Source organism: Anarhichas minor, unplaced genomic scaffold, assembly GCF_050575085.1.
Source record: "Anarhichas minor isolate MPS153535 unplaced genomic scaffold, ASM5057508v1 ptg000007l, whole genome shotgun sequence".
Classification (NCBI taxonomy): Eukaryota; Metazoa; Chordata; class Actinopteri; order Perciformes; family Anarhichadidae; genus Anarhichas; species Anarhichas minor.
Window position 1 is genome coordinate 9,342,953 of NW_027466453.1, and position 15,664 is coordinate 9,358,616.

General features: G+C 41.3%; 3 protein-coding genes across 9 annotated transcripts; 2 read left to right on the top strand and 1 right to left on the bottom strand.

Annotated features, from left to right (window-relative positions):
• nkiras2 (NFKB inhibitor interacting Ras-like 2) lies at nt 1–2,902 on the bottom strand. Of its 2 annotated transcripts, none has more exons than XM_076085660.1 (4): nt 2,744–2,902; nt 2,246–2,364; nt 1,226–1,467; nt 1–1,093 (listed from the first exon to the last, which is right to left on the bottom strand). In XM_076085660.1, exons 2-4 carry the CDS (start codon nt 2,337–2,339, stop codon nt 851–853), a joined length of 579 nt encoding a protein of 192 aa, XP_075941775.1. In that variant the 5' UTR covers nt 2,340–2,364; nt 2,744–2,902; the 3' UTR covers nt 1–850. The 2 variants fall into 2 exon arrangements, with proteins under 2 accessions (XP_075941775.1, XP_075941776.1); XM_076085661.1 differs by having other exon boundaries at nt 2,834–2,900.
• Nucleotides 2,903–2,904: 2 nt separating this feature from the next.
• On the top strand, nt 2,905–10,720 carry dnajc7 (DnaJ (Hsp40) homolog, subfamily C, member 7). 6 transcript variants are annotated; one of them, XM_076085620.1, is made up of 15 exons: nt 2,905–3,007; nt 4,252–4,447; nt 5,185–5,273; nt 5,384–5,535; nt 6,101–6,214; nt 6,526–6,600; nt 6,697–6,815; nt 7,387–7,540; nt 7,718–7,882; nt 8,299–8,390; nt 8,501–8,574; nt 8,689–8,835; nt 8,937–9,089; nt 9,199–9,261; nt 9,362–10,720. In XM_076085620.1, the coding sequence occupies exons 4-15, from the start codon at nt 5,413–5,415 to the stop codon at nt 9,397–9,399; spliced, it is 1,317 nt and encodes a 438-aa protein (XP_075941735.1). In that variant the 5' UTR covers nt 2,905–3,007; nt 4,252–4,447; nt 5,185–5,273; nt 5,384–5,412; the 3' UTR covers nt 9,400–10,720. The 6 variants fall into 6 exon arrangements, with proteins under 6 accessions (XP_075941735.1, XP_075941729.1, XP_075941733.1 ...); XM_076085614.1 differs by having other exon boundaries at nt 5,411–5,535; XM_076085618.1 differs by having other exon boundaries at nt 4,252–4,380.
• A 138-nt stretch (nt 10,721–10,858) lies between these two features.
• odad4 (outer dynein arm docking complex subunit 4) lies at nt 10,859–14,870 on the top strand. The gene is made up of 11 exons (XM_076085670.1): nt 10,859–11,236; nt 11,915–12,046; nt 12,195–12,348; nt 12,448–12,506; nt 12,739–12,889; nt 13,061–13,285; nt 13,360–13,567; nt 13,652–13,738; nt 13,923–14,119; nt 14,286–14,386; nt 14,482–14,870. Exons 1-11 carry the CDS (start codon nt 11,111–11,113, stop codon nt 14,515–14,517), a joined length of 1,476 nt encoding a protein of 491 aa, XP_075941785.1. The 5' UTR covers nt 10,859–11,110; the 3' UTR covers nt 14,518–14,870.
• The last annotated feature ends 794 nt before the right edge of the window (nt 14,871–15,664 follow it).

Below are 15,664 nucleotides of genomic sequence, written 5' to 3' on the forward strand. Positions count from 1 at the left end.
TTAGGCACAGAAAAAAATCTTTATTTTGTTTACAAAACATGCAAACAAATATCAAGTGAACACATTTTTTGAGATATTAATACATAAAAGCTTGATATTCACAAAAAGTAGCCACAGTGTTGAACACATGAATAAAAGACTATATCAAAGAATTCCCCCTTTTTCAATCAAACAAACATTAATAGGTCATATTTTGATTTGAAGAAACAGTTCAGTGGTCGGCTAATGAACACTTTGGAGTTTTTACAGCTTAGTAAATAATAGCTTAAACTTCAGCAGAGACTGTAACTGATTATATGATGAGTCATGGTGATAACGCTATGGCGTTTTACTATAGAGACTGCTCCATGTCTTTCATGTGTCACAACCAGAAAAAAAGTAGCACCCGAGCAGAAACCGCCTCTCATCTGAACGATTCTATCTCATTTGATTTCTAGAGCCTGTACAGAAGGCACTATGTGGTAAGGAATGTCAATCATTCACTGTCTGACGTCCAACAGTGAATCTCAGCAAAGAACAAATATAGTGTAACACATCTCACAGTTACTGTACATCATCATTAATGTATCAATAAAATGGGAATGACAGACAAAAACACTTTGCATCCTTCAATTTCTTAGCTGATAAAAGATCAGAATGTTTAGTCATTTAGAATTGAAGTAGTATGTATTTCACCAAAACATCAAATATGGAAGGCGATACCAATACCAGCAGTACTCACTGTATATAAACATCCATACGATCCTCCTGCCTTTTCTCACCATCGCTTCGCCACATTCTCCACACCAACTCTTACTACCTCAATCCTTCATAATATCAAAACAGTTTTTAATACACAGTGTTTGGTCATTCAGCTGTCTGTAGAACCACTGCCCTTATTCTTATTGCGACTGAGAGGGAACGTGGACTTGCTCTGTGGCTGGGTCATTTTGCTGGCCAGGTAGACAAAGGGTTCGATCAGAGTGCGCCGGTCCACCACCGACACCTCCCACAAACGCACCTTCTCATTCTTTGCCCAGTTCTGTGCCATATTGGGTTCGACTCTCCTCTCGTCCGGCTTGTCCAGCTTGTTACCCAGCACAACAATGGTCACCTGTGGATCAGAATCACGAGGTCAGACGAGCCCCACGTCGAAGTAATCTCTAGCTCAGTCCACATCAGTGCGCTTTCACTACATCAGCATCAAATTAACCTTCCCAAGCATATGAATGGGTTCAGTCCTCACCTCTTTCTTGTCTCTGTGGCGGTCGATGTCCTTCTTGAGGGCCTCCATCCGCTTAAAGGACTCTTTACTGTCAATGCTGTAGACGAGAACAAAGCCATCTGCAAAAGTGTAGTAATGGCGAGGAAACTCCATCCCTTCCCGAAGGCCGCGGGTGTCGTAGAAGCGAACTTGCTCTCGTGTGCCACGGTCAGTTTCTATAGAGCCGATGTAGATATCCTCCAGGGTCTCCATGGGCTCTGAACCTAACCGTGGACAAACAAAGACATATGGTGACGTATGGTGTGATATACCGCAGAGGTATTAATAAAATGCTTATAATCAACACATTAGAAGTGAGCACTTTGTAACTTGAGACAAATCACAATATATTTAGTATGACTGGGTGTCAGTAGAAGAAAACATATGCAGGAAATCTGTTCAACATTACACATGAGAGTCTTAGGCCGCGGTTACAAACTGCAGTCATGATACTTTATTCTTACACGAGCTCTATGTCGTGTTATTTATGCAATCAGCTCTGTTCATAGTAAGTTCTGGCTTCTCCTACAAGTACCTCTCTGGTTTTGCTTTCATGAGCAAGTTGTACTGTAATTTACATAATATATTATGCTTGTCCAATTGCTATTTCCAAAGGATTACAGAGTGCATGTGTTATTAAATAGCCTTAGATGCACCAGTATATCAGCAAGAATGAATGGCAACTTAACATTTCAATCAGAATCAGAAGTTTATTGCCAAGCATATTATTCAAATTACCTTGGTGTCTGATGCATGCAGTAAACATGGCAAGAGGAAATAAAAGTACAGGCAAAGTATTGCAAAGGTCAAGAACTGAAAGAAGTACAGAACCGAAAATACAAACGATACAAATATGAAAGAGATTCTATAATAAATACTATAACAATAACATACATATAGAATAGAAATGTGAGAATGTACAGTGCATCAAAGACAGGCCAGTGGTCTTATTTGAACTAATAAAAGGGAAATCGTCATTCTATAACGCAAAAGAAGGTATACCTGCAACATGATTAGCATACAGTAGTTGTTCCAATACAGCCGTTTTTCCGACTGCAGCCTGGCCACACACCACCACCTTACAGCTCTTGCCCATGACTATCAGGTCAGTGAACGGTAATCTGTTTTTCGGAGAAGATACACAGATGGGAAACTGTTAAAAATCATTTATTACACGTTACGTTATTTTATGCTATTGTCATTACATAGCAATTAGCATAGCATCGTACTACACATGCGTTTTGGGTAACAGCATTGCAAAAAATGCTTATGTTATAAATACTTAATAGCTTAGAGCAAATAAAGATAGCAAAAATATACAAAATGTCAAGTTACGTTAGCCATGCTGATCTATAACTGAAACTAGCTCGCGTTAGCAGATTATGCTTATACATGTCTCCAATCTATGATATTAACAAATAGCTTAGCATTAGCTGTCGGTGGGAGGCAGAGCCACGATAACGCATACCAAGTAGCTAATGTTATCTGAAATTGACTAACCCGAGTAAAAGTTGTGTCTTCTAAATGTATACGTTGATATTAGCTGCCAGCAGCTAGATATGTAACCGCTAATAGCTACGAGAATCTTACTTGCGAGTAGATTGCTCTTCCTACCTAACTGTCTACTTCCTGTTTACAGTGTACGTCACGACTGCAGTAAATGGCCCCGCCCCTACCCATTGACGGCAAAATGGCGTCGGAGAGCTGTGATGCTGTGAACATGGACCCTGACATGGAACTGCTCAGTGACGAAGAATTAGAAAGGTAAAAACAAATGAAGGCTTTGTTGTCATTGGCATAAATACAGCGGTAGCGATGCGTCTTACTGAAATGTCTCATCTAAAGTCCTTCATGTGTTAATTTTCTTCGTACTTCGCATTATGAGCGCTAACTAGCGCATCACCGCTGGGTAGCTAATTAGTCTTAGCTAATTCCTGCACTGGATTGTTGGGTTAAATCTGCTGTTACCTACCAAGAATACAGCGTTCACATTATTACGATGTTCCCAATGACATCCTATCTGGATAACTAGTCGATGACACCATTCGCTGACTGTGTGGTCGTGGTGTAAAACATGACAGACTTCCAAAAAAAGTAACGGGCAGTGGCCCACGCCATGGTGTCATATATTCCTGGCTCAGCGTCACTAAATAGCTTCGTGTTTGACTGTAGTAGGCACTTCTGCCCTGCTGGTTTGGCTCTTTCTATGTTTAGCGGGAATGTCCGTCACATTCCTGGATATGCTCTCTTTACTCATGATTATGAATGGGATGCTCACACTTAACGGTCTTACGGTTTAAAGGGGCAGTGTGCAAGATCTGGCCACATGCTTCAAACAAATAGGGGGCAGTATTTCACCTCTACGACATGGGCCCTTTTCAGAAAGCAGGTTTAACAAAAAAGGCTCGTTCGAGATGAGCCAGTCCTGCGCGGAATCGATCGCTGCACAATGCATCCCGGTTACATTTGGGTCCGAGTTGCTCTGACGTCATGCACACGTGGTCAACGATTACCTCAGGAGAGCGAGGCAGCCGCAGTTTTTAGAGCCAGGTGCCGCAGTTGCTCTCCACCGACTGCATGACCCCAATGCATGATGGGAAACGCCTGGCTGTCGCCGGATCAGAGAGCTGATTGGCTGTTAGATTTGACAACAAACACCACGTTTTGTAGAAAATCCTATTTTGTGTAATTGTAATACTTAACGCTAGATTGTTGACTATTAGTATCATGTTGTGCAATGAGGGTTTAATCTAAAGACTTATCTTGTGATTGATAATAACAATAAAGCTTATATATACAACACAAATCGAAATGAGCATCAAAGTGTTGAACAGGCAGAAAAGAACAAAAGATAGCATACAATGCAAATACATGCAGGTTTCCACATAAATATATATTTACAAACAAACATGAATGAATCCAAACGTGGTCTGCAAACTCAAAGTAGTCTACAGATCGGATCTAACAGGATGTAACTGTTTCTTTGACTTCCTGTGTATTCTTTGAAGGCGGCTGAAACCTGAAACTTGACCGCAGGTTCTTGTCGAAGCCCCCCGCTGCTGCCGCCTGCTCTCATCTCGAACGAGCCTAAACTCTGAGCCTAACCCTGAACCCCGAGTTGACAAACCCTGTGATGGGTAACTGAGTTTTTGTTTCCAGAACAGCTGATCAGAGTTAGTTCAATTAGCTCTGAGTATGTTCACAGTGAGTTAAACTGCTATGTGGTGAGTGAAAAAAAAACATCATCAATGGAGCTTCTATTTAATTTAATTAATTGATATGCGGACTGTGCCCATTTATCCTAAAAAAGAGCCTGAGTCAAAGCAGGGAAAAGTGTCAGTAAGTTAACACAATAAAGTTTTCTTCAGGGATGTCCATTGTTTACCAGACTTACATCACCGTTACAGATGATGAAGTGGTGGACTCTGAGTGGAGTTTGCGCCGGCTGACTTGGAGATGTTACAACAGCTAACTGGAGGTCCTCCCGGAGACTGAAACGAAAATACGAGTCGTTATCTCATTTGTGCCACTTTGGATTTAATCCAATAAACAAACTATATAATTGTACATGGACCGTACAGCGCCCGGTTACTGGTACCAACACGCAGATAGCTAAAATTAGCTATCGGACAAAACCACATGTGAAGAGAATGAGACAGCAGTGTTATTCAGAGTTTAAGCTGTTTGATTATAACTGATGGCTGTATTTAGATTGTATGGATCCAGTAGGAGAGGTGAAATGCTGACCCTGTTAGTTTGGAGCATGTGGTCAGATCTTTCACATTGCACCTTTTTTAAAGATTTCTTCTTGCGGACAAGAAGTTTAGTAATCTGTGAAACAAACCCAGCCAGTTGACCACCACACACACCTGTATAATCATGCTCTGTCCATCACCACCCTCACCTCAGTCTTATATTTGTCTTGTTTTTTTTGTACACAGGGAAGCAGAGGGCTTCAAAGAGCAAGGCAATGCCTTTTATATCAAGAAGGATTATGCAGAAGCATTCAGTTATTACACCAAGGCCATAGGTAATTATCACCCAATAATATGAGTCAGTCCTCTTTGTTAGTCGATGGGATTGTGTTGATTTCCTGTTTGGACAAGAAATAAACGTGTGAATTCTGTCTGTCCTTGATAGGATGTCAATAACTTGTTTGTTATACAGACATGTGTCCGAAGAATGCAAGTTACTATGGAAACCGGGCAGCCACGCTAATGATGTTGTATCGGTACAGAGAGGCGTTAGAGGATTCCCAGCAAGCGGTGCGACTAGATAACGACTTCATGAAGGTAGATTGTGGTAAAACAACCCATTTATAGATTTAATTCTAAGAACGCATCAAAGGGAAAAACCTGCTCTCGTCATGTCTTAACATTGTTGAGTATTCTGTAGTCTGCAATATGCACTTTCCCTCAGCCGACTAGTGCTAATGCTTTGCTAAATGTTTTCCAGAATGCTGTGGACAGTGCTGTGTGTTTAATTTAGCAATAATATGTGTAAAAAGCATTTTCTTCATAATTTAGAAAGAAAGAAAAATTAACTTGAAACGTTGGACCTTTGTTAGCTTTCTTAGCTATGTGCCTGTTCAAATGGAGGATGTTTTTTAGACGTATACATCTGTTTATAGAGCGATGTGGCTCCTCAATACATAAGCTGTAGCCCTGTGGCTACGGCACATCCCGACAGTAGTCCAGTGGGTACCTGGGAGGGATAAAAGGTGTGTCGCATAACAAATGCGTAAGTTAGAGCCAGCCGTGGTTTAGTTTTTGGTACACAGTGCACAGCTGCTTTCAACCAGGGAATTGAGTGACGTCATCTCTTCAGCAAGTGAACTGTAAGTCTTTTTACCCACAGGGCCATCTGCGAGAGGGCAAATGCCACCTGTCTCTTGGCAACGCTATGGCTGCGAGCCGCTGCTTCCAGAGGGTTCTGGAGCTGGAGCCTGACAGCAGCCAGGCCCAGCAGGAGGTGAGTCGGCCTCAGTTAGATAAAGAGCATGATGTGACCACTTGGAAACGATTACCCACTGTCAAGCTTTGGCCACGCTGGTGCAAATAAAGCGAGAATAGTCTGATACTGAAGAGGAGATCAACTGGACTTACTGTTAATTCTCAATGACAAAGCCAGGACGCATGTTTTAGGTTCTTCACAGAAGTACTGCTGCTTCTGTTGACCTAGTTTTACAAGCATGGCACAGAGAGGCCATTGTTGGCTGTAAAGCTACTCATCTACCACAAGTCTTTGAAAATTGTCACTGAACACCACACATTCCTTTCCAGCTGAAGAACGCCGAATCAATCCTTGAATATGAGAGAATGGCCGAGATTGGATTTGAGAAGAGGGACTTCAGGATGGTAAGCTTACACAGTGGTTACAACTTTATGTGATGAGTCAGCAGCAACCGACACGTTAAGCAACACAGACTTCAGGTGTGCTGTGGTTGTCTCCAGGTTGTGTTTTGCATGGACCGGGCCTTGGAGGCTGCCGCAGCCTGTCACAGGTTCAAGATACTGAAGGCCGAGTGCTTAGCCCTGCTGGGACGCTACCCCGAGGCTCAGTCTGTAGCCAGGTGAGACGGCATATTTGAAGAATACTTGGTGGCTCACTTATTTCATTCAGATTATCGGAATTTGTCACAATGAGCGCAGGGGAATAGGACGAGGGGGTGTGCACATGTGCCGTAGCATGCCGGACCAACTTGATGCGGCTCTCATTACGACATGTTAGAGGGAGTGCCGGCAGGAACTGTGGGGCGCCTGCTCTGTTTTCAGAGAGGTCAGATTCTAAAAACTTAAATTTAAATAAATAAAACCCTTGCTGGTGCTCTGCTACGGAATGTGTCTGTTATCCTGTTTACCGACAGTTGCTGCTACACCACTGCATCCTTGTAATATCTCTCGTCTCTCTGAGGAAACATATATTATAAGTTTATTGCAATTTTCTGATATATATATATATATATATATATATATATATATATATATATATATATATATATATATATATATATATATATATATATATATATATATATATATATATATATATATATATATATATATATATATATATATATATATATATATATATATATATATGCTTTCACTTAACATAAATTTGTATCATTGGTTCCTGTTTAGTGATATTCTGCGGATGGACCCTACTAATGCAGATGCGCTGTACGTGCGCGGTCTTTGTCTGTATTATGAGGACTGCATTGACAAGGCGGTCCAGTTCTTTGTCCAGGCCCTGCGCATGGCTCCGGACCACGACAAGGCTCGGCTCGCATGCAGAGTGAGTCATTCAGTAGGAAAGAGCTTTAGAGATCAAATGAACTAAATACGACCATTACCTCACATTACCATTATTCTTATTGGGTATAGTCTGTAAGTCTGATTGACAATGCTGGTATGGTAGCCCAGAGTAGCTTTTTAAGATTGTCTTATATATATTTATATATTGTCTTTCCAGGATGCCAAAGCACTAAAAGCCAAGAAGGAGGAGGGGAACAAGGCGTTCAAGGAGGGAAACTTTGAGGCAGCCTACGAGCTGTACTCTGAAGCACTAACAATAGACCCCAACAACATCAAGACTAACGCCAAGCTGTTCTGTAATAGGGCCACTGTGGGCTCTAAGGTGAGGAGCATGCACAGGAGAGATGCCACTAGTGCATCAACATCTCTCAGGTTGTTTGGGCCGGTCAGCTGCAAAATGTATCTCACCAAGGACACTTTTATTAAGTAAATCAGTAAGTTAGATCAGTAGATATTGCAAAGGAGACCCACTATATAATAGACAGGAACACAAACAAAACTACAACCTATGAATTCATCATTAATATTCATTGATATATTTGCACACAAGTCATACCCCATGCATAATACAGGCACACACACGTTCATTCAGTTATTGATGGGTAAAGTACACATTCTGTCCCTCTGACGGTATAATGTGTTTTGGTGTTTTTGCCGTATTGGGAACTGGGCCACTGCTTTTCTCTCTCTGGCTCCACCTCACATGGTTACAGTGTTTTTCTTCTTTTTCTTTGAAAGCTGAAGAAACTAGAACAGGCCATTGAAGACTGCACGAAGGCCATTAAACTGGATGAGACCTACATTAAGGCCTATCTACGGAGAGCACAGTGGTACGTCACAGGACTTCTAGCTTTGTTTGTTGATAGAGACGGTACGTTCTGTTCCATATGTTCAAACTGGGTAGAGAAACAAAAACAGACTTGTTCATGCTGTGCTGCAGCTACATGGACACAGAGCAGTATGAAGAGGCAGTGCGAGATTACGAGAAGGTTTACCAGACGGAGAAGACAAAAGGTGAGAATCAGACTGCTCCGTGGTGGCTGAGCTGACACAGCTTTCAGCACGGATTTATCCTCCTTATTCTGCCTTATTGTTTGTTAACCTGTCCTTCCCACCCCCCCCCTCTAGAACACAAGCACCTTCTGAAACATGCCCAGCTGGAGCTGAAGAAAAGCAAGCGGAAAGATTACTACAAAGTGCTTGGGGTAAATAAGAACGCCACAGAAGAGGAGATCAAGAAAGCTTACCGCAAGCGGGCGCTTTTACATCACCCAGGTGCTTAACTTAACAGAAAATCCACTTAATACTATTTACAGTTTTTTTCCTCTTCCCAAATAACGTTTGTACTGTTCTGTCCCACGTTTACCTCCCGTCAGATCGTCACAGCGGAGCTACTCCTGAGCTGCAGAAGGAAGAGGAGAAGAAGTTTAAGGAGGTGGGCGAGGCTTTCAGCGTGCTTTCGGACCCAAAGAAGAAGTCTCGCTATGACAGCGGTCAGGATCTGGAGGAGGAAGGCATGAACATGGGAGGTCAGCACCTGGACATTTTTATTATAAAACAGCTGTTTTAATGGTGAGAATCTGGCTGGAAAGTTCTGTGTTGATGTTGATTCTTACTTGCATTTTTCGTCTCCACCAGATTTTGATGCCAACAACATTTTCAAGGCGTTCTTCGGTGGCCCAGGAGGTTTTAGTTTTGAAGGTAATGTCTGAGGAATTAAGTTTTTCAACCGTTCAACATTTGGTATGACGTTGACATTTTTAAATACACCAGTTATTGACTTGTTTGTTGTTTGTTTCAGCATCTGGACCAGGGAATTTCTTCTTCCAGTTTGGTTAGCTGGAGGATTTGTCGACCTAAACAGTTACTGCATCAGGACTTTTCAACAATGTCAACCCCCCGACCCGCCATCCATATTTAATGACTGATTGCAAGTCAAGATTCCTGTCTATGCCATTGACTGAATGAACCCAATGACCACATGCAACTAATGTTTTATTAGCAAGGACTCCAGGACGGCACAGACTGAGTTGCAATAGTGTTACTGGTTTTGGATTTGGTTTTCTTCCTTTCAGAATGAAACACACTTTAAAGTCAGTAATGGCTAGCAACGCTGGTCCAAATATTATCTGGATTTTTTGACAACGCAGCGACTTGCGCAGCTATTGTATCGGAGCTTTTAGCGATACATGCAGGAAGGGACATCCTGGGGGAAACTCTTGAGATGCAACTGAGCATTGAGCAAGCTATTATCCACCTCGCCTCAACTTGCTGCTGAGGGGGCGTCCTCTGCATGACAGTTAATAACTTGCTTAATGATTTTTGATCCCTTAGCAAGTGGCACCTTCCCACTTTTGAAGAACATGTCAGACAGACAGTTGGCTGCTACGAATTCACACTGAAAACTGCCTCCTTGTCATAAGCCAATAGGAGCACTTGAGCATTTTTTTTTTTTTTTTTTTTAAGTCACAGCTGGAGCCTAGACCTCCACTTACACTACAGCTGAAGCACATTAGAAAGATGGCGGTGGAGGCAGCTGTGCTGGCTTTGTTGCCAGCAAAGTCGCCCTCCCCCTTGTTGTCACAGGTTTTGTGTTTGATGTTGCCATTCACAGATTGATGCATTGTACATTTTACCGGAATGTAAAGTGTTGATTTGTGATGATAGTTGTTTTTTTTTTCATTATTTTTATTTATTTTGATATGTATATTTATTGTAAATTTGCTGTCTGATAGAGAACCATCTGTGTAAGATGGCGACACCTTTCTGTTATTTAAAAGTTTGAGAGAGACACTGATGATGAGCATCCTTGGACACAAATTCGGGAAGATAGTTGTTTTTTAGTTCGGTCTGCATGCAATATTGTGCAGAAATACATTATGCTTTATGTGTTCCTTGACTGTAATGCAAGCGGTCTTATTTAAGTTAATGCAAATTAGACGCGTTTGCTATTGTCCAAGTCATAGGGTGATGGATACGTGGTTATGTTCAGTTTACTTCCTGATGAGTTTGTTGTTCTCTTGGTGGACTTCATGAAGAAAAGAAAAGCGTCTTCATCTTTGCTCTCATTGTTTCTGCCCTTATGGTGAAACCATCCTCTCTTTATCCTTAAAGTACCAGCCAAGTCAATAAAGTTGGCCTCCTCTGGGTTTCCCCTAAATTGTGTTTTCTTTCTTTTGTTGTGGTGGCATAGTACGTGAAGGAGTCTTGTAACTTTAGGCTGCTCAAATATGTCCGGTCCACTGTGGAATTACTCACTACAGAAGCTAAAAAACACTCTAATCTACTTTAAAGTTTCTGTCAATATTAATAGTATTTGATCATATCAAAAACAAATACGTGGTCAACTGGAAACAGTGTTTTTTGTGCTGCATTAAACCAATAAATGGAGAGTTGTTACGCGGGTCGAGCACAAGATGGCGCTGTTTCTCGCTCTTGGTTATGTTAGTGTTGTTGCTAGGATACCAGTTGACCGGAGACGTTGATGCGTTTGGATGACTAGTAAAGTAAAAGTCTCTGCCAGCGTTATGACACAAACGTTTGCATAGAAATGTCAGACACGGACAAAGATCAAAATGGTCAAAAGCCGAACGGCGCATTCTCCACTTGGATGACCGATGGGGACTGGTTCTACATTAAGGGAGAGTATAAAAAGGCTGTAAGCAGCTACACAACGGTGAGTTACGTTATTTACGTAGCGTAGCTCGGAATGGTTAACGTTAGCTACCGAGGCTTTGCACGTTGCACTAAACTGAAGCTTGTCATAGTGGTGATGGCTACAGAGCATTTTGGATTTACAATACTTTATCCAAGGGTGTCAATATAACTTCAGAATCAGCTTTAAAGGCCAACTACCTCACTAACCTAGCTAGCTATGTGTGTAGCTACATAAACGGAATTTGACTCCGGATTTTGCATTATTTTTTTTTTTTTCAATGTACACAGAAATAGACAGAACAGCTAAACAAAGCTGAACAAATGAAGGTACAGAAAATGCAGATATTTTACATATGATCTAGGGTTGTGGACAGATATTTCTAGAACTATCAGAAATTATAGGAAAGAATATTCCACAGTGTCCAAAAAACGTGGATCTGATTTAAACATTGAAAATTAATAACTACAGCATGGCTGAAAAAAAAATGCATTTTAGTGAATTGGAAATCTGACTTTTGTCCTCAGAAATACACTGGATATTTGAAATAACATACTGTAGTTCAGAGTAGATCCTCTCCAGTGTAAAATAATAGACCCACCATGTTTAGGACGATTTGTGGAGCCTTCATAGATGCCTTGATGACAGAAACTGCTCTGTGTCTTTTGAAAGCATGACTTGCTTTTGGCCTTTGTTTAGGCACTGACTATAAAGCCTGATGACAAGACTTGCTTTGTTAGCCGATCCAAATGTTACCTGAAGATGGGGCAACCTGAAAGTGCTTTAAACGATGCAGAGGCTTCACTCAAAGCGGACACGTCATTCTACGAGGTAATTACAGAAATGTTAAAGCCTGTCTCTGTTAAAAAAATAAAACATGTCTTTCATATGATAAATAACAGTCAGCAACTAATTTAAATATAGGAGAATATATGAAAAGTGAAGCGTATAAACATTTATCATGATTGTTTTTTTTTAGGGATTGTACCAGAAGGCAGAGGCCTTGTACTACATGGGAGAATTTGAATTTGTACTGGTGTTCTACCACAGAGGACAAAAGTTACGTCCACAAATGGAGGAGTTCAGACTGGGTATCCAGAAAGCACAAGAGGTTATAGAAAACTCTGTTGGCAGTAAGTAATTATTTTGTGATTTAGACTAAATTATAGTCACAAAATATGAAAACCCTCCTCACGCCTAAAACCATTTGTTCCTCTCTGGCATCTTTGTAGGCCCTTCCTCTCTAAAACTGAAGGTTAAGGGAGACTTGTCATTTCTCCAAAAAGACGAGGTGAGTCTTTCTTGTGTTCCCCTTTAATAACCCAGTATTTAACAGGAAATGTTGGAGGTAAAGCCGCTGTAACAATAATTGTACACATACAAACATCAATCTTGTACAGAAAGAAAAGACCCGATGACAAAGGATTACTTCTCTAGATTGTAAAGTTGTCTGTGTATAAACTTCAACCCTGGCCTTCCTTCTGGTACATACTATTGTGTTTGTGAATGACCGGCGGGTAAAGAGGGCACAGCCATTTGCTGCTATTCAGCATCTGACAGTGAAGAAAAAACAGCAGACCCAGAAGACCCCCAAGAGTGAGAGGACAACCAAGCAGCTGCTGGGAGAGTTTTACACTGACAAGAAATATCTAGAAACCCTGCTTAAAGATGAAGGTACTGTTTCATTCCACCTTGTGTTGTTTGAGTCTCTGCATCGTTCACTTAGTACACTGTAGCTTCAAATGTTATTCTATAAGTTACTCCTCCAGTCCCACCTATACTGTGATGATTTGTTTTCACTTTTAAAAGACTTAACATTTCAAATGGATGCATGTTGATCTGCAGATTTGGTTAAAGGAAAGACGAAAGGAGGGGAGCAGCTGCACGACGTCATTCAGGGATGCCTCTCATGCCTCGACTCTTGCACCGAGTTCTGGACCCAGGAGAAACCTCTCGGTGCACAGGAGAAGGAGCGTAAGCTAAGGCAGGACAAATGTAGCGAGCCCCGTCACGGAGCGACCTCTGAACCGACTCAGTTTCTGTTGAAGAGCCTGGATGACATTGACGCAGGTAAGCCAGGCGCCTGGCCGAACCGCTTTCCTTTATAGCCTCGAAGAAAGCTCACCGTATGTTTGTCGTCATAGAGTTGACATCTGGAAATGCAGAAGGTAGTCTCAAGAAGGCAGAAGACGTCATGAAGATAGTGCAGGGCTGGTCAGAGGAAGAGGTGCCGAATAAGAAGGAAGTTTTGGGCAGCCTGCACAGTTGCATTGGGAATGCCTTGATCGACCTGGGCGACATGGACAAAGCTTTAGAACATCATCAAAAAGACTTGGAGTTGGCTAAACAGTGGTGAGAATTAAAAAAGAAATGACACAATAGTAGTGAATGCTTTTTACAACAATTGATCAAATGTTCAGTTATTCTTATCTACAGCAAACTCCCAGATGCAATGTCCAGGGCTCTGGACAACATTGGGCGGGTTTATGCTCAAGTTGGACAGTTCACACAGGCCATTGAGTTGTAAGTACATACTGGAAATACAGATTCACTTGTGTAATTTATGATATTGCTCTGCTTTATTTTGATGGCAATCCTGTACAGTCACTTCCCTCTCTTAACAAGCACTTTTTTACATCGAGGTGTGACTATTGTAAATTGGTTTATTGATATTTCATTGTGCTTTCTCTGTATGTTTTCATTTCAGCTGGGAGGAGAAGATTCCTTTGGCCCGTGGCGGTTTGGAGAAGACCTGGTTGTTTCATGAGATTGGTTGGTGTTACCTCAAACTCAATCGCCACAAAGAAGCCAGAGACTGTGCCGTGCATTCAGTTGCTGCGGCCGATGAAATTGCTGATGAGAAGTGGCAGATGAATGCCAATGTTTTGGTGGCACAATCAGATTGTAATTATTTATCTTTCTTATATATTTACAAAATCAGTTTCTGTGACTTGTCAGCTTATGTGCTAGATATTTAACTTTTTAAAACCATTTAGATTCACGGTGCTGTTGTCATTGTACGAAAAATACGGACCTGATCTCTGCTCAATTCTCTTCTGTTTCATCTCAGTGAAACTAGGAAACTTTGAATCCTGTGTGTCCCACTTTGAGAGAGCCTTGACCCAGGCCAAACTGCAAGATGACGACTCTGCCATGAACGTCATTCAGAAGGTCCCCTCACTGTTGTCACATGCTTCCCTTCACCATCGCTTCAGTTCCAGCTAAAGATATTGTTTTATCGCTGACATTCATCATTGTGCTTTCAGGCCCTGGATGAGGCAAAGCAGCACCTACCACAGTGAGGATGTCATCAGTCAAGAGTTATGGTGCTTCAAAGTGCTGATTGAGAGAAACGACCTTCAGAAGACAACAATCCTCAAATGAAAAGAGAGCAATACAAGTCGTCTCCCACACTGATGAATAAGACCCAGTATTCTGCATATAGGCCTCTACGTATGTTTTTGATTAGTAACTTCTCAAAGGTCAAAACATAAACAGTCCAGTATGAAACACAAATATAAACCAGGCCCTGGATTTCAGGCTGTTACTTATTAGATCATACTGTGGAATTAATATCGGGAGCATTGGTCTCATTCTAGAAAGTTGTTCTCTATTTATGTGTATGTTCTCTGAAATAAAAATTGTATATGGGGAAGTGTTTCAAAGCTCTATATCTGGCCTGCCTCCTTTTATTTTTACAGCATTGCTACTATTTGTGAGGCTGCATTGTTGTCAGATTTCTATGAAAAACTGAAACATCTATTACCTATCAAATGCAAAACAGAGAGGACTCTTATCACACTTGATTTGCACACTGCAGCCTGTCAACCATGAAGTCCTTTAACCTTTTAATAAGTTAAACACAGAGCTGTACTTGCTGCAGTGAACTTCCCCTTTTCATATCTTTATTACACCTGTCACCAGGCTCACATGGTGTACTTTGCATACAGAGGATTGCTTCCTGCAGGGTTTACACTAATGTCAGTGTATATGGTTTGTCTGTAGATCACAGACAGTAGAAGTACAAATAATGGTCATTGCCTCTTCATCCTTGGAGACTGAGCGTTGAGTTACTGCACTAAGTGAGGCAGGTCTGGACCTTAAACAGTTGACCTGGGGTAGCCACTGTGTCGTGTTACCTGACCTGAGGGGAGAGTCTGCATATCGATGGCACCTCCTTTTGTCTGAAATGTTGATAAGGAATGTAAAACAAAGTACAGTTGTAGTTTGGTCATGTAACTAAACAGAAGTCTTCGTTAAACTTGAGGAAACTTCCGCCGATACATTGCTGTATATATTTAAACCACTATAGTCGTGTTACTCTTTGTCTGAGGCCTCATTTGCAGATAAGAGCGTCATAATATTATTAATGTATGACGGATTAATACAAATACATGAAGTGTGAACTGAAAAATGGGAAATAATGGGAAATAAACATAGACTTTAAAA